Source organism: Pipistrellus kuhlii, unplaced genomic scaffold (genome assembly GCF_014108245.1).
Source record: "Pipistrellus kuhlii isolate mPipKuh1 unplaced genomic scaffold, mPipKuh1.p scaffold_m20_p_1, whole genome shotgun sequence".
In the NCBI taxonomy this organism is placed as follows: Eukaryota; Metazoa; Chordata; class Mammalia; order Chiroptera; family Vespertilionidae; genus Pipistrellus; species Pipistrellus kuhlii.
In genome coordinates, this window is record NW_023425404.1 from 51,978,747 (window position 1) to 51,997,523 (window position 18,777).

Sequence of the window (18,777 nt, forward strand, 5' to 3'; positions counted from 1 at the left end):
TCTGCATCATATGGTTAGAGTATTTTTATACGGGTTTTTTTTAATGTATGTTTTTAAATACATTGAAGCTTTTACTTTTTTGTTGTTAATCCTCACCCAAGGATTTTTTCCCATAAAATTTTAATTTTCTATTAATTTTTAGAGAGTGGAAGGGAGGGGGAGAGACAGAGAGATAGAGAGATACCTCGATTGGTTGCCTCATACTCGCGCCCCAATGGGGGCCACGGATCTAACCTATAATTATAGTACATGCCCTTCACCAGAATCAAATCCACTACCCTTCAGTCTGAGGGCTGGCGCTCTAACCACTGAGCAACCGGTTAGTGCTGAAGCTTTTACCTTTTGTTGACAAATCTACCAACCTTTTCTTTCATAATTTCTGTCTTTGGCTTTGTTTAGAATTTTCCCTTCTAAAATTTTATAAATCTTCACCTGTACCTTTCTCTAGTAGTTCTATGCTTTTCATTTTATTTTTCCATTTCAATCTTCGTTTTATTTTGACATGAGACCAATATCTAATTTCATTTTTTCGTGGCTTTCTTTTTCCTTCCGTGCTTACATATAACTTCCTCTAAATATTTAATTCACACAACAGCTCCAAAAGAGTTCCCATTTTACAAACAAGGAAACTGAGGCAGAATGATAACTCATTGCATTTAAGGTCACAGAGCCATACGTAATTTATATGATCAGGATTCAAGCCCAGGTCTTTTGGTGCCAAGTCCTGTTCTCTCTTCACCACAGCCATGGTGCTCAAAGTATGGTCCACGGACAAGCAACTTTGGCAACACCTGGGAACTTATTAGAAATGGGAAGTTCTGGGTCCCACCCCATACCCACTGAATCAGAATCTGCATTTCTATCAAGTTTGAGGAGTACTGTTGTGCATCATATTTTCACAAACTTAGGGCACATCAGAATCACCTGGGGCACTTGTTGAGCTCCATCCCTACTCAGTATTTTTTAACACAGCAGGTCTGGCTTGAGGACCACACATCTGCACTTTAACAAGCACCCCGGGTTGTTCTTATGCAGGTGGGCCCATGGATCATGCTTGAGAAATACTCTAAAAACAATTGAGAAATATTCAAAAACTGTAACCTAGGACCCCAAAAGTGATGGCTAATTATTTCTTCAGTTTTAATTTAGGTAAATGTTGTTTTCTTTAACTTGAAAAGGAGACAGCTGGGAGGTAACATGTCAGTATGTGGGAATTGGTAATTCATGAGGTGGATGACTAAATCTTCAATTTTACAGAGGATCAAATAAAGAAAAACGAAGGGCCTTCAACTGATCCAGAATTTAGAGGAGGCAGCTTGTGAAAGTAAGAGCAGCATGTTCAAGCAGACTGAAGGCTGCTTCCCCTACTTAAGATGTTGTCCATTACGTCCGTGAGTCCAGGTCTCCAGCAATAAAACAAAGGTCATAATAACCTATCAGCGGGTGGAAAGAACCTGCCGGTCAACTTTCTGAACTTTCGTCTCCAGTATCGATGTCTAAGGGGGGGAGGGAGGGGAAAATGAATGAACATTGCAGGAGACTAAGGAGCCTCCAGGGGCTCACGGGTTTGTTTGTTTGTTTGTTTATTTGTTTGTTTTGTGTGCGTTTCGTGTGTGTTTTCTGGGGGGACTTTGCCAGCTCAGCTTTGCCCGGAAGCCAGCGCCCCCTGGCCAGACGCGGAGACCGGGCGACTCCGAAGGCCCCTTGGATGCCGGGTCTGCGTCACTCGGCCGGAGGGGCATCCTCCTACCCGCCCCGGTGCTCCACACGGACTCCGTCATCGGTAATTCATTAAGGCCTCCTCCCCATTGGCTGACGCCTCCACCCCGGCTCTGACAGCGGCCCAATGAGGAAGGACTTGAGGGAGCTCTTCTGAATAGTGAACGAGCGCTCGTGACGTGGCGTCCGGCGATTGGCTGCCAGGGCGCCAGGCGGGGCCAGCTCGCACGGCGGAGAGCGCAGCCAGGGCAGTCCAGCGCGAGCGCGGAGGGTCAGACCCCAGCGGCGTGGCAGCGGCGCCGGGCGGAGCGGGCGGCGCGGGGCGCGGGCGCGGACGGCGGGCTCGGGACGCGCGGCAGGATGTTCAGCTGGATGGGGCGGCAGGCGGCCGGGCGCGAGCGCTCGGGCGGCGCGGACGCGGTGCAGACGGTGACGGGCGGCCTGCGCTCGCTCTACCTGCGCAAGGTGCTGCCGCTGGAGGAGGCGTACCGCTTCCACGAGTTCCACTCGCCCGCGCTGGAGGACGCCGACTTCGACAACAAGCCCATGATCCTGCTGGTGGGCCAGTACAGCACGGGCAAGACCACCTTCATCAGGTAACACCCCCACCCCCGCCCGCCCCGCCGCAGCCCCTCCCGGACCCCCGCCCCGCACCACCGGGCTGGAGGCGGTCTCCCCCTGGCGCACGCGGCAGCCGCCAGCCTCCCGCCGCCCCCGCCCTCGGGTCCGGGCAGCGCCCACTTCCCCTTTCGCGGACCCCCTCGCCGCCGCTTCCCCCTCCGGCATCGCCGCGACCTCGGGTTCCGCGTCAGAGCGCGGTGACCGCAGGCCCGCCTGCCCGCCCGCCCCGGAGCGCGACCGCCGGAGCGGGGCCCGCGGCCCTCCCGCGGGCAGGAGGGTCTGGGAACCTGTTCTCACGGACCTCAAGCCTCCTTCCTTGTTCTTGGAGAGGAAAGGCGCTGCTCTGGCAAGCTTTGTCCTGCCGTCTGGCTACAATCAGCATCTTGAGGAGCCAGTGAGGCCTAGTGCTTGGAAATGAGGGCAGTGGTGTGGGGTGTCAGAAGGGCTTTTGAGTCATCGTTGGAGAGTTCAGTCTCTCACACAGTACCCAAAGCGTAACTATTTATTGAATGAATGAATGAATGAATGGCAACAGTAGAGCGTAGTGCCTATGACCCCTTCCCTTGAGGTCGCATGCCAACTCCCCCCCCCCCACACACACACACCCAGTGTTGGGGGTAAGGGTTAAGGGTAGAGAGGCCACCTCCATTCAGTTCTTGCACAGTCTTGCCTTTATCCTCCCGCAGGAAGTAAGCTGCGTGTAGCAAACCACCGCACCCACTGGAACTAAGAGGGAGTGTCATATTACTATACTTAGTTTCCATTTCTTAGGTGGGTCATTTCTTCCTGGTCACCCTTGACAACTAAAAATATTTGTCATGCCCTCTGCGTCTCCAAAAGCAAACAATTACTGTTCGTGCCCGAAGGTTCAATAATACAGCCTCCTCGGTACTGACTTCTGATGGGAAATAATTGACATTGAAACAGACTTTTGAAGAGGCTATTTTACTTCTTACAGCAGCTGGCATATAAAGACTTGCCATTCTTTGGTGAGGAAACTTGTTTTCCTGGGTTAAATCCTGTGTCAATTGAAACAAAGTGCCTGGTCCAGGGTTTTGGAAATTATAACAGCTTCTTCATCGTTGATGTTCAACAGGTGTTCAGAATACTGTATCTATATTTGGATGCATGCCATTGCTATTAAGTAGTGCTCTCTTTTTCTCCATTCCAGAATCCTAAATAGTTCCCACAAATAGAGTAGCTGTCACTGCAGGAAATATGTTCAGTCCAGGCCTACAGATATTCTATGAATGAATTCAGCCAAGCAAATATACTATATTGAAATATAGTTCCAGACCAGTGATTTTCAACTGGTGTGGCATAAGAGTTTTTAAAACATGCAATACCTGACTAGTCAGGGGCACTGACCTCTATTCCCTTAGATTGTCAAATTAAAAATGAAAACAGCTGGCACAATAGCCGTCTAGTGTGAATGAATGAAAATTATACCTATTTTTATTTTTTGTCAGATTGGAAAAAATACAATGTATTGTTTGGTGTGCGCAAAATTTTAGTAATTGGTTTTGTGCTTTTAGATTTAAAAAGGTTGAAAATTGCTGTTCTAGGTAGTAACTTGAATTTGAAGCAAGACTAAAGAAAATAATTTTTAAATTGCTTTTTTTGGTGCTTATAATATGTTGAAAGCAATATTAAATATGTCACCCCAGATGCTCAAAATGATCCATTGAAATATTATAGTAACTGGAACTTTGAAAGATGATAAGACAATACATTTAAGGTCTTAAAAACAAATTTTTAAGTATATGGGATAATGAAGTATTACTCAAGTGGTTCAAGAGCGGGAGATACGGGATGAGGAAGTGGCATTGTTATAATTATAGTAATCGCAGACATTAATGGTGGCATGTTCACAGCACCCCGGGCAGTCCCGTCTGCCACGAGGGCTTTATTATACCCTTTGTGATTAGGGTATCCCCCTGGGTGTGATTCGGCTCACTATGCTCCCGTAGACAGCATAAGAAGCAAGCCTGAAGTAGGGGAGCACAATTCAGAGGAGCATGAATTGATCTGTATATTTTTTTAGTTTACAAATTCATTTTAGTGTTTCTCACTCTTCTCTGCTTCATCGTTTTGCAGGAGCTTTGTGGTATTGCCAAACATAGTTTTAAGAAGAATTTTGAGACCTGACACTTGGAGATTCTATCCAAGCGGAGCACTTCTCAGTAGGCACTGAGCCATGTGCAGCCTCAGGATGAGGGGGGAGTTACCATATCAGAAAGTCACTTGCTCTTGAGACCTCTCCTGGCCTAAGTGACTATGGCATTGGGTGGCAGGCATAGAGTGGACCTGCGAAGTTAGAAGGAAATCAGGGTGGTGGGAAGCTTGCTGAGGCACCAGAGACCTGAGTTTGGTTTCAGAGTGAAGCTAAGAGGAAGAGATCTAGTTTCTGGGAGGAAAGCCCCAAACAAAAGGGAGCTACCCTCTAGAGACCTGCACTGTAACTGGGAGCAGAGGGGTTGGCCTAGGGTGCTGACCATCCTGGATGCTGCCAACATCCATGGCTACCTTGTCTCTGAGGCTGGGCAGTGCCTATGTAGTTTGCTTCCAGCCATTGGGCACTAGAAGCTCATACTTGGCTGTGGGGTGCACCTATCTACGTAGTTATATATTCACCTGGCTTTCTGCACATCCCAAGAGGTCACTGATAATGGAGCCTGCACTGATATGGAGAGACACTTAACTTGTTGCAAAGCCATTTAGCAAGGCCTTTGGTGTGCATTCCACTCCTTTTTTTTAAATATATTTTTTTATTGATTTTAGAGAGGAAGGGAGAGGGATAGAAAGATAGAAACATCAATGATGAGAGAGAATCATTGATTGGCTGTCTCCTGCACGCCCCCTACTTGATATCTAGCCTACAACCCAGGCATGTGCCCTTGACTTGAATTGAACCCGGATACTTCAGTCTGTAGGCTGACGCTCTATCCACTGACCAAACTGGCTAGGGCCATTCCAGACCCTTGTAATGGAACCTTACTCTCCCTCCTTTTCCCCATAACTGGGAAGAACTAGGAGCCCTGCTAAAACATGGTGAGCCATGACCTTCTTCAGGAATAAGGAAATTAAGTGTGTGGCTTGTTGTAATGAAAAGGTCTCCTGGGTGGGGTGGATAAAGAATCTGAGTGTCAAGAAAAATACCCTCACTTCTGCATGAGATCACCAGGAGGGGCCCACATGCAAGGAAGAGGACGAATTGAAGGAAAGACTTGGTGGACGGTCCTCACAGGGATCACAAAACTGTCCTGAAAGAAGACTTCAGATGTGATGCAGATACTTGCCAAAGTCTCTTTGGGGTAGAAGCTGAGCAGTTGAAAAGCCTACTGTCTCACTGACAGTTTTCATCTCCCATAAGACAGAAGATGCAATGAGAGGAACTGTTGGTCTCTACCTCTGACCAGCAACGAAGAAAAAAGGGGAGAAAAAGAGATGGGCACAAAGAAAATGGCCATGACATCTTAGGCTCCAACAACCAAGGAAGGGTGGATGTTGGGCTCAGCCAGGCTTGTGTCCAAACCCAAGGAAAACAGATTTCCGAGATTTCCCCCAGAAAATTCCTGGGCCAGGTGTTGTGAAGGAAGACATTTCCGCTGAGAGGATACGAGGCTCACCAAAAATCAGTTCAAACCACACAGTTGCAACTTTTGATTTTTAAAAGCCTGGCTTGCTTTCTTCCTCCTACACCCTGTCCCCTTTTCCCAGAAAAAAAAAAAAAAAAAAAAAAAAAAAATTCTAATGAGGAGAAAAGAGAGAAGTTATTCAAGAAACTGTATGGGCTTTAAAAGGTCAGAGACCAAGACAGTTAGGTAAGAAAAAGAAATAGAAGGTATGTATTATAGGTTGGAGAGAAGTAAAATTATCTCTATTCATAGAGGACATGATCTTAGAAAGTTCTGAAGATTTAGGAATATCCTTTAAAAATCTCTTAAAACTCACAAATAAGTTCAGCAAAGTGTCAGGACACAAGATCAATATACAAAATTAATTGTATTTCTATATACTAGCAATGAATAATCTGAAAATGAAATTAAGAAGCAACTCCATTTATAATAGTATATGAAAGAATAAAATACTTAGGAATAAATTTAATAAAAGTAGTGTAAAACTTGCACATTTAAAACTATACAACTTTGCTGAAACTGGTTTGGCTCAGTGGATATTGCGTGGTCTGTGAACTGGGGGGTCCTAGGTTCAATTTCCGGTCAAGGGCACGTGCGTTGGTTGCAAGCACATCCCCAGTGTTTCTCTCTCGTCGATGTTTCTAACTCTCTATCTCTCTCCCTTCCTCTCTGTAAAAAAATCAATAAAATATATATTTTTAAAAACCACTATACAACTTTACATGAAATATCAGGAGGATCACTCTGTAAAATATATGATTGTCTAACCAGAAAAAAATAAAATAACTATACAATTTAGTTGATAAGAATTCAAGAAAACCTTAAAAAAGGGAAAGACATCCTATGTTACATTTTTAGAATAGTAGTACTACTCAAAGTGCAATTCCAACCAAAATTCCAACTGCTTTCTTTACAGAAATTGACAGGCCTGTCCTAAAATTCATTTAGAAATGTGAGGCATCCAGAATAGCCAAAACAATCTTAAAAAAAGAACAAAGCTGGAGTTCTCATACATCCTGATTTTAAAACTTACTCTGAAGCTATAGTAAACAAAGGTGTGGTACTGGCTTAAGTTTAGACATATATATCAATTGAGTAGAATCGAGAGTCCAGAAATAAATTCATACATCTATGGTACTTTTTTCATTTTTTTTATTAAGGTATTATGTGTGTACATTTCTTACCTTTACCCCACTCCTATACATGCCCTCACCCCCCAGAGTTTTGTGTCCATTGGTTATGTTTATATACATGCATACAAGTCCTTTGATTGATCTCTTATATCCCCCACCTCGTCCTAACCTTCCTGCTGTAATTTGACAGTCTGTCCGATGCTTTATATGGTACATTTTTTAATAAGGTTTTCAAGACAATCCAATGGGGGAAGAAATATTCTTTTCAACAAATGATGGTGGAACAATTGTATATCTATACTGCAAAAGGAATAGAGAGTGACTGCTAATGGATATAGATTTATTATGGGGGTGATGAAAATGTTCTAAAATGAGATAGTGGTATTAGTTGCATAACTTTGTGAATATGCTAAAATCCACAGAATTATATCCTTTAAAAGGGTGGATTTTATGGTATGTGAAATATCCTATATAATAAAATGCTAATATGCAAATTGTCCCCTCGACCAGGAGTTCAACCAGGGGTTGGGACCAGCAGGCCAACTGCCTGCAGCCCTGATTGGGCAGGCTGGCCGGACCCCATGCACAAATTCATGTACTGGGCCTCTAGTATCTCAATAAAAATATTAAAAAATTGAGTCTTCCAAAACTGAACATCCTATGATTTATTTAACTTCCACAATTCTGCAATTTATGCCATTCAAGAAATTCCTGCATCTGTGTGCAATAATTTAAAATAAAAATGGATGCCGGAAAGAAAGCAAGCAAAAAAAATAAAAAAAATAAAAATGAAGAAGTGGAAATAACTAAAAGAACCAATACACGGATAAAAGGAACTAAGGAGTAGACATGAGAAAAAAGGGATTCGCCAGCACACAATCCCTAGATGGTTTTTCCCCTACATATTCTTATCAATGTATAACTGTGTTCATTCTTCTTAACACTCAAGTTACTAAAAATCAAGGTATGATATTTTACTATAAAATGCTTGATAAAGTAATTGTACTTTATTTAAATAAAACTTTAAATATTATTTAAATATAATATTAATAGGGAAAAGGGGGTTCCTGTACAAGGAGGCGGACAAGGTTTATGGGTAGTATGAACAAGCTCTAAGAAGCTGGAGCGAGTGGGCTGAGAGGGCAGAAATGCCTCCAACAATTAAAAAGCCTTTGTAGGCATATTTGGAACAAGAAAAAGAATCAGGAAGCCGTAGGCCCACTGCTTTCCCCGCTTAACTGAGAAGGACTAGGAGCCCCACTAAAACATGGTGAGCTTGGGACTCTTGCTGTAACATCAACAGAAAGCAGAACTACTCAGCTATTATTTCGCTTCCTCCTTTTCCTCTGAAAATGATCCAGAGATGGTAGAGGGGGCCCAGCCATAATTGAGAGGGCGTTCAAACCCTGGGAATGAGGTGCTTTCAAGGGCCTGCACAGGCAAGGCCCAGTAAGTACTTGAGTGGATGGATGGATGGATGGGAGGATGGTATAGGAAAAACATGTACTTGTGCTCAAAGGTCTATGGTTGGTGTTTTTTAAGAAAATGTGAAGAATATGAAAAGTATCAGAAAATTGGAAGCAGCCAGATGTCCCAGTTTTCAAAAAAGGAGAGAAACAGGTTGTGTTCAAGAACAAAGCTCTACGTCATTCCTTTGATAAGCTCTAGACTCCATTATTAAAGAGAAGAGAGGTGAAGGCACTCACAGGAGGTAGCTTGATTCACCCTTTTAAAAAGGTCCCATTAGAGCCCTGGCTGAGTACTCAGTGGATTAGAACAGCATTTTTCAACCGCTGTTCTGCGGCACACTAGTGTGCCGCGAGATGTTGCCTGGTGTGCCGTAGGTGCAGACAAGACAAGAATTTTATAATTTTTCACTATTTTGTTTACTTAATATTTCATAATAAAGTAATTATAAAATACTTTCTTTGTGTTTACTTTATTCCTATTCAAGAGAATTACTTTATATATAGTCAATATAGGCACAGAGTTAAATTTTTTAACATTTTCTAATGGTGGTGTGCCTCGTGATTTTTTTCATGAAACAAGTGTGCCTTTGCCCAAAAAAGGTTGAAAAACACTGGATTAGAACATGGTCCCATATAACACGGTTGCTGATTCAATCCCCTGTCAGGGTACATACAAGAATCAACCAGTGAATGCATAGATATGTGGAAGCAAATCACTGTTTCTCTTTCCCTTCCTCTCTCTCTAATTAAAAAAATAATAATCCCATTTGAAAAACACAAGAGCTAATTTGGTGGTTCTCACCCTCATCCAGGCACTGGAGCCCCTGAAAATCATAGCCAGATACCATGCCACCATGCCCTCTCCAGATCTCTCTGAGATATAGACATTTTATTTTTTACAGAAGAATAAGACTATACTTACAACATATAAGATCACACCTATACAACCTACTGTTCATTCATTCAAATAATATTGATTTTGGGAATGGGCCTGGCTAATCACAGAGCTTAGCGTTTCATGGGGAATATGGAAAAGAATCTACAAGCCATTAGGGCTCAGGATGTGCCCCTAAAAGCACAGGGTGAGATGGAGATTAGAAAATCCTCCCCGAGGATACAGCCTAAAAGCCAAGCCTGGGAATTAGCTGCCCTAAGGAGACCAGGAGGTGAGGGCAAGAAGGTGTCAAAGGTGAGGCCCAGGTTTCTTGGGTAACAGGAGCTATCCACCGAGATGGGGACCTAAGAGGAGGAAGAGTGGGGCATAATTAGGAGCTTAGATTTAAACCCAGGTTTAAGTGGGCACAGGTATAGAGTCCGCGAGGGGTCAGACATATGGATCTGGAGTGAGAGAAAAGAGCTTGTGGAGACACTTGGAAAAAGTCAGTGAAGAGGTGGTCGTATCAGGGGAAGATGTGGCTCGGAGCCATCTTAGGGCTCTAATGGTTGCAAGTTGACAGGCATTTATTACAAAAGGCTTAAGTAAAAAATATATATATATACAGATTTTCTCATGAAACTGGTAAGACCAGGTGTACTGGCTCCAGACCTGGCCTAGGGCACAATCAGCTGAGGACTCCGCTTTGCTGCCTCCCGCATGCTGACTTCCTTTTCAGTCCGTTTCCCCTCATGGAGAGGGCAGGTGGCTGTCTCCAATTCCAGACTCATATTCCGTCAGCTCAGATGAGCATCTCTTCCCCCACAGTTTAGCAGAAATCTCATGTTTGAGTTTCAGTCGTTCAACTTTGGCCAAATGCCCATCCCTGAGCCACTCCCTAGGGCCCGGGGGAATGAAATAACCCTTGCCTGAGTTGTCAACCCCAAACTATGTGGACTCGGAGTGGGGTGAGGTGCCTCCTCAGGGTGTTGGAAATGGATACTGGACAGGTGAAACAGCAGGGAAAGAGAGGAGAGGGGTGGTCAGCAAAGTCAGCTCGTCCGGGAAAGGATGAAAATAGAAGCAGTGGATTAGCCGGCGTGAATCAGGGTGACCTTCGCAAGAGCCATGTCAGTAAGTGGTGGTGATAGAACCCAGGTGGTGATGGGTCGAGGAATGAGTGGGAGGTGAGACATCAAATATAGAAAACTCTCAGCAGTTGGGCACAAAGGGGAGGAACCGTGCCCTGGTCACAGGCATTCCAGAGCTTTGGTTCAAGATGAACAGGAGTTCGTGTTGATGGAAGGAGGCCGTCGAGGGGCAGCAGCTGGTGTTTCAGACGCCCAAGGAGAGTCATCGGCTCTCCCTGTCTCTCCCTCCCCTCCACTCTCTCTAAAGAAAAAAAATATATATCCTCTGGTGAGGATTAACAGAACCAAACAAGAATGCCTTTTCACTTTTTACTTCTTACTTCAGCCTCTGTTCTCTGGAATGCAATTCTGGGAGGTTGTAAATAGATGTTCAAAGGAAAAAACGCTTCTCTAGTCAAGTAACTCTGGGAAAGGCTGTGTTCGGTAGCCTCCTCATGAAGCTCACAGGGCTTCAGGTCAATGTAAAGTCTATTGTAAGATTCATAACTTACAGGTCATAACAGGAAACACAATAGGTCTTCATTGCACGCACAGTTGAATGAATGAGTGGGAAAATAAACAAGGCTGTGAAATTGGAAAGCGTGTTGCTTTTGGTTCCAGTAAACTCCTCTCCCTTTCTTCTTTTCCCATTCTCCCACCCCCCTTCCAGAACGGCATGGAAGGTGGAGTGGAGCAACTACACGGGACAGCTGGTGTTAGACAGCGGTGTGCTTTAAGAGCAGGATAAAGAGAGATGTGAAAAGGGTTTACCCAGCAAATTCCAGTTTCTTGGTACAGCAGGATAACATTCCCTACTAGGTCGGCAGTTTCAAATATGATGTGTTCTGAATTAGCATTCCTGGTGATAATATGTCAATGATTTAACTAAGGGAAAAACAAAATTGAAAATAAAAGGTTTCACACTTAAAGAAGACATACAGTTTTAAAATGCAAGTGAAGTTCATTCTGACCTAGTTTTTTAATATCTCAGAGAAGATTAAAATTTTAAAGTAGGTGAAATATTTGTTCAGGGATATTTATCTCAGCATTATTTATATGAGTAAGAAATGGGAAGCTATTTAAATACCCAACAGTTAGGAAATGGTAAACTAAGTTGATACATATTCACCTTAGAACAGTATGCAGCCATTAAAAATTATTTACAAAGCATTTTTAAATTTCATTTATTTATTTATTTATTTATTTATTTTTATTGATTTTGTACAGAGAGGAAGGGAGAGAGATAGAGAGTTAGAAACATCGATGAGAGTCATCGATCAGCTGCCTCTTGCACACCCCCTACTGGGGATATGCCTGCAACCAAGGTACATGCCCTTGACCGGAATCGAACCCGGGACCCTTCAGTCCCCAAGCCGACGCTCTATCCATTGAGCCAAACCGGTCTCGGCTACAAAGCATTTTTAATGGTATAAGGAAAAGCTAATGGTGAGAATCTAAGTACAAACTTGTTTAAATGCTTTGATCCCAATTTTATTTTTAAAAATACATGTGCAAAAAATGGATAGAAATATTTCAAAATGTTGAAAGTGGACATCTTGTACTACTAATGTGGTCTTGTGCAATTTACTTAACTTGTCATAGCACAGTTTTCTATAAGCTAGGAATAAGAATACCTGCTCCAACAATAGTGAGGGTAAAGTGGTAAAACATGTCAAAAGCCTTATAAATTGTTCAACATCATTTCATAAATTATTTGTTATTTGGTGGTGTCTAACAGTAGAGTTGATGGTTGTACCAAGTTATATATTCGGGAACATTTTATAAGACAATTGTAATAGTAAAGGTTTGATTCTCCTCCCACTTCCATTTCTTGGGATTAAACATGAGGATAAACAAAGGAAACTTTTTAAAAACATCATTTCCAGATTCTAAACAAATCAGAGTTGAAGGACTGACCGTTCCTTTTCATTCTCTCTCCTAATGAAACAGTGGGTCAAGTATTATCAATAAAAACCTCATATTAAACTCTCTAACACTTATTATAAATCGAAATTATTTAAACTCATAGCCACAAATTTAAAAATAAGGAAATAAAATGTTTCACAGAACTCAAAAGTTGTACTTTATATATTTCTTCCACATCTGTGTGGTTTAAAACTTAGTAATACCCAAAGGATAAAATGATTGTTGGGGTTAGTTTAATGCTCTTTTTAAAAAGCCCCAGGCTATGCCAATGACTTGCACTCTCTAGTGTACACAGAGGCCAGTGTTGACACAAGCATCTTTTAAAATCTCATCATTACCCAAGCAATTTCTCTAGACATTTTGAGAATTTTAAATTAATGCTTATAATATGCCCCAAATACAGGTGTCATAATGCTTTTTAGAGTGCTTGCTTAATAGCTATTGAATACTGCTCACAAGTCTTAGGTTTGTATGTGTGTTATGATTCATAGACTGTGTTCCTATAAACGCTCCTATGGGAGCCTGACTCAGCGTCTCAGGCTCCGACTTCGGGCAGGGAATGTTCCCACAGGACTAGTAGAAACCCTAGGCTCTTATAAACCACTTCATCTATTTGAGCCCTAGTTTTCTCATCTGTACAATGGGGACAAAAATAGTATTTACCCAAGATACTTAGAATGGAATAAGTTTAAGAATGCATGGATGAATACTCAGAAGAGAGAAAATTTGCAGCTGGAATTTTGGAATAATGAGCCTCTTATAGTTTGTTCATTTGTATTTTAGTCATTCTTATGCCCATCTTTGAGAGGATGGTGGGTGCTTGCATCTGTTGAGGGATTTTCCATTTTCTGAAGATTCTTTCTTCTTGTCACATGACTTTTTTTTTCTTTCTATGAAGTTAAAAAGTCTAGCCTAAGCAGTGGAAGAAGGAAGACACTGTCCACACGTCCCCTGGCAGGAAAGCAGCTCTGTGAGCCTAGGCCCATGGTCGGCAAACTGCGGCTCGAGAGCCACATGCGGCTCTTTGGCCCTTTGAGTGTGTGGCTCTTCCACAAAATACCACCGACTGGGCGGGTCTATTTTGAAGAAGTGGCGTTAGAAGAAGTTTAAGTTTAAAAAATTTGGCTCTCCAAAGAAATTCCAATCGTTGTACTGTTGATATTTGGCTCTGTTGACTAATGAGTTTGCCGATCACTGCCCTAGTCTGAACCATGGCCCTCAGCTCACAGGGACAAGGAGGTGTCGGCACTCCCGTCCTCCCACCACCCCTCTGCCCTGCTTCTCGGAATCCAAGTGTTTGTCCCTTTTTACATTGGTGGCTTGGCTCAAGACTCGGGGAGCAGCCACCACTGGAATTGGCAGCTTCTCCGAGAACTCAGGAAAAGGAGAGCGAGGGGAGCCAGGGACAGAAACCCAGCCTAAGGCACAGGATGCCTGTGAGGGGGCTGCTGCTCCGAGCCGAGGTGGACTCCTTTCTGTGGCTTCCTGTGGCCGCCTGCTCTTTGGAATCCTCGTTATCGCAGATGACCCACAGAGCCCCTGGGACTCGTGGCTTTGGAAAGCCTCCGAGCTGCCAAAACAAAAAGTTGAACACAGTGGACCAGCCTCGTGCGTGGGGAGCCTGTTTGTGCACATCACACCTCAGAGCTCTCTCAGACTCTTCCTTTCACGGTTGCTGGTTTTGAACCTGACCTCACTTCATTCTCACTTGGCTCATGTCAGACCCTGGGTCCTGGGCGTTCTCGGTTCTCTCCCTGCATGTGGTGTGTGCCTGCCTGCCCAACAGTGTGACATGGTGTGTCTGAGTTCACCATCACCACGGTGAACCTCTGCTGGGCCATCAGCTTAGCATGGCATATCGTAACTCATGTATCTGATAGGTTCTAGTTAGGGGACCAGGAGCTAGGGGGACCCCCAAGGCTGTGGGGCTGAGCCGGCAGCAAATGCCTCCACTCAGGAGGGAGGAGCCCCAGGCTCCAGTCCTGCAGGGCCACGGGCGCGTTTGACCAGCAACAAACTCAGTTCCTGCCCTCAGCTCCAGTCTCTTCACATGGACAGATATGGGGTTGAGCCAGTGGTTCCTAGGAGACTTTGGGGCTCTAGAGTTGTGTGTGTGGACTGTGCCCTGCAGGAAAAGGCCGCCTATCAGAAGAGAGGGGGGTAGGCCCACCAATAACACCAATTCTACATGTTCCATGAAGCGTTCACGAGAGAACGTGAGGCAGGGAGTGACCAAAACAAGGTCCTGGGATGACCAGGGAGACCTGCCACAAAGGAGGCAGGGAGGTGGCTCAGAGTGGGTAGGATAGATGCTAGAGATCATGAGACATGATTCCCCACCAGAGAGGAAGCGAAGTGAGGGGAGATGGGGGCAGGAATTTCGGGCCTAGAAGAGACTGATCAAGAGGGGAACAAAAGGCCCAGACTGCAAAGTGTGGCTGTGGGGGTTCCTGAATCGGAGTTATCTGGGAAGGACGGGGCTGTTAGAGTGGTGCTTTAGAAAAAGCATCTGATCTTCAAGGGCAAATGGGGGAGAGGGAGTACGGGAAGTAGGGAGTGACCAGAGTCCAGATGAGGCGTGATGAGGAGGCAGAGAGGTGAGGGAGGGAGGCCGGAGCCTGATGACCGCCTGGATGAGGGCTCAGAGAAAGTCTGAGTCCACAGATTCTGGTTCTGCTCCCACCACGTGCCAGACACTATTCGCCACTGGGAGACTATGGTGAGCCAGACAGACGAGGCTCCTCTCTCTCAATGTGCTCCTAACCTCTGGGACAGTGACATGCCAACAGTAGCATACTTTCAGATACTGATTTGTGCTATGAGCAGGGGAATGAGAGCGAGAGCGAGAGAGAAAGGGAGAGGGAGAGGGAGAGGGAGAGGGAGAGCGAGAGGGAGAGGGAGAGGGAGAGGTGGGGACATCAGACAGATTGGAAAGGCTACTTTGTCAATGGGCATTTATGACTGTCTCAACCATGTGCCAGAGATGGCTGTAACACGTGGGAAGCATCAGTGAACAGGAGAGACAAAAAGACTGCTTTCCTGCAGCTTATACTCCATCAGGGGGAGATAGGGAATAAACCATAAAATAATAAATAAGTACATTTTCTATTATGAAAGAGGGAATAAGAGCTATGGGAAAGAGAACACAATTTTTATCTAATTTTTTGCTGTTATAGATAATGCTGCAATGAACATCTTCATGCAGAAATCTTTCTCATGTGTCTAAGGATTTTCCCTAAGGATAGATTTCAAAAAGTAGAATTACCCCCATTTTGAAGGTTTTTAATACAAAGTATCAAATTGCTTTTTAGTGAAGTTATACCAACTTATTTCTCCAGCATATGTAAGGGTGTTTATTTTACTACAGCCTCACCAGCATTGAGTATTATGAGTTTTTTAAAGTGCCGATGTGCTATTTATTTAATTGGTATTACCTTGATAATGAAATTGAAAATTGACTTTTGGCTTTTTATTATCTGTGGGGGAAAGTATCACTAAACAAAATAATGTAAACCAACTATAAAATATAGTAATATTTTTTTTCTAACTTGGTTTCTTCCTCTGTACCTGGGATTGGATGATTTACCAAGGTTGCAGACCCTTTGTAGGCTGTCTTGGCAAGCCAACCATTGCAGTAACAACTGATTCTATGGAAAGTGCCTGTCAAATTTCAAGACAACACCTGGACCTAACCCTTTTGTGAGTTGGGGACTGTGTGTGCTGCAGCAGGCCTGGGGGCACTGGCTGCTGTCCTTCCAAACCCCGGCCCCTCTCCCCAATTTCCTCCCCTTCCTCCCTCTGTCCCCTGGATCTCCTGACTTAGCCTCATCCAGGCCACAAGGCATGGAAATCAAACTGGACCTGAATGGGTGTGATCTGGACTTGAATTCTAGCTTTGCTGCTGCTGACTTCAGACTGAGATCCCTAAAACCCAAATTCCCCATTCCTCTGTGAAATCCACACACTCCTTCTACACTCCACACATGCTGGAGTTTTGCAAAATGTGAGTCACTGTCACTTTTACCAGAATTTATAAACATGAATATTTCTCCTATGAGTATTTACTAGTATTTATTAGTCTAGTAGGTGCCTGGAAAAGTTTTGAATTTTTAAAAATTAAATGTGAACATGTTTTGAAAATAGCACCTCTTCTGCCCGGCTTTTCTTCAGGGAGAAGAGAGACAGCTGGCCCTGTTGTTAGGGCAGCCCCAAGACCACGCAGGCTCTTTTCCTTCACTCACAAGGAAATGTGGTGCCCGATGCCCAGCGGGACACTGTGCTGTGGCCCTGAACTCCCTTGTGCTCCTCATCCCTGAGCAAACCACCTGCTCGAACCCAGGTTTAAACCTATCTGGAGACAGCGCAAGACCTGGGGTCCAATTGCCAGCATTCCATTTCCACTGAAACATTTACTGTGTGACCTTGGTCGGGTTGCTTAGCCTCTCTGGTGCTCGGCATTCCCACCAGACAATGAGAGTGTCGGTGGCCTCCTCAGAGTGCTTCATGGATTGAATGAAACAATGTGTACATAGAGGGCTTTGTACTGCACCAGGCTAGTAGTGGGTACTTGGTAAATGCTGGGAGCTATGATCCAATTTTTTTCATATTTACTCTAAATTCAGTGGATATATTTAAATGATGTATCTATTCTTATGCTCCACAGCTTCACAAAAATTAAGAAATCCTGGATGACATTAAAACTAGCGATGAGATCAATTAAGTGTTTAGAAATAGCCTGCTGCAACTGCTAAACAATCTTCATTTTATTTACGTAGAAAACCTAGATCTAAAGGGTGGCGTAATTTCTTATTCGTAGAAAGATGGCAACATGGTTGGACATTTGATAGTTCAGTTCTTCTATCCCTAGAAATAAAAATCACAGGTACTATGCTTAAATTTGATCAGTCGGGGCATTGTAGGAATAAAGGAAATCGTTTAGGGCCAAGTAGATTGTTAGCTGCAGGAACGGGGAGCTGGAGGAAGTTTGCAGGTTTCTGCCCTGAGCCTTTCCCAGGGTGCAGGCTCATCTCCCCAGCAGGGCTGGGACATGGCGCTGCCCCACTGCCCTTGCGCAGGGACCCTTCCACCGCCCGCCCCCCCGCCCCCCCCCCCCCCCAGTGCCTCTTCACAGCCACTGCCAAGTGTTCTCTGAAGGTGCTGCATTTCAACCTGCTGCTTGGTCATGAGTGAAATGTATTCCAAATGTACTCCAGTTGATCCTTAACAACATGGGTTTGAACTGTGTGGGTCCACATATATGCTGATTTGTTTTAGCAAATACTATAGATTTATTTTCTCTTTTTTATGATTTTCTTAGAAACATTTTCTTTTCTCTAGTTTACTCTATTGTAAGAACATAGGTGTGTTTTTTGTTTTTACTCCTTTAATGAATTTATTGGAGTGACATTGGTTAATAACTTTATATATCGATAGGTTCCAGATGTACAATTCTGTAACACATCATCTGCATATTGTATTGTGGGTTCACCACCCCAAGTCAAGTCTCCTTCCATCACCATTTACTCCCCCATACCCTCTTGTACCTCTCCTCACCCCCTTCCCATTACAATTTACGATACATATAATATACAAAGTGGGTTTTAATTGTTTGTGTTATTGGTAAGGCTTTGGGCCATAACAGTCTATTAGTAGTTAAGTTTGGGGGGAGTCAAAAGTTATACATGAATTTTCAGTTGCATTGTTCAAGGGTCGGCTGTCCTCTCTTCCTCCTGTTCTTCCTGGCTGCAGAGGAAAGAAGGAGCGGCCTTTCCCCACCCACCCCCTGTTTCCATGAACACACAGGGTCTCCCTGCAACGTGGAAAGGGAGTCTTGGCGGGAGGGAGGGAGGGAGGGAGGGGCGGGCTCTGGTGGCTTCGCCTGAAGGCGGTGCTGGTGGGCGGGGAGGGCTATGTGAGGGCTTATCCCGTTCCCACAGAAAGCAGACCTGCCCCAGCCCAACATGCCACTGAGCCAGTCCCAATGCCCTGCATTTCATCACCTGGTCTCCTCTGCCCGCTGACTGAGAGTCCTCAATGGCATTTGCTAGGGCCACTGTACACAGATGTGCAGGTTAAACTACCTGCAGGCAAAGAGGCATGTGGGGAGGGGGGGCATGTAAAATCCAGCCAGAGTCCTCCTTGTTGAATCTTGGTCTGGGGCTGTGTCTGCCTAGAGCCGTGGTTGGCAAACTGCGGCTCGAGAGCCACATGCGGCTCTTTGGCCCCTTGAGTGTGGCTCTTCCACAAAATACCACGGCCTGGGTGAGT

General features: G+C 44.5%; 1 protein-coding gene and 1 long non-coding RNA gene across 3 annotated transcripts in view; both read left to right on the plus strand.

Moving 5' to 3' along the window:
- The first annotated feature begins 1,961 nt into the window (after nucleotides 1-1,961).
- Nucleotides 1,962-18,777, plus strand: part of EHD4 (EH domain containing 4) — a 91,731-nt gene continuing 74,915 nt past the window's right edge. For both annotated transcript variants that reach the window (XM_036445302.2, XM_036445293.2), the window contains exon 1: nucleotides 1,962-2,315. In XM_036445302.2, coding sequence (XP_036301195.1) covers nucleotides 2,080-2,315 — 236 coding nt within the window. In that variant the 5' untranslated portion in view covers nucleotides 1,962-2,079. The remainder of the gene's footprint in view (nucleotides 2,316-18,777) is intronic.
- LOC123652600 lies at nucleotides 7,322-10,851 on the plus strand. The gene is made up of 2 exons (XR_006742032.1): nucleotides 7,322-8,877; nucleotides 9,181-10,851. It is a non-coding gene; the product is annotated as an uncharacterized LOC123652600 (long non-coding RNA).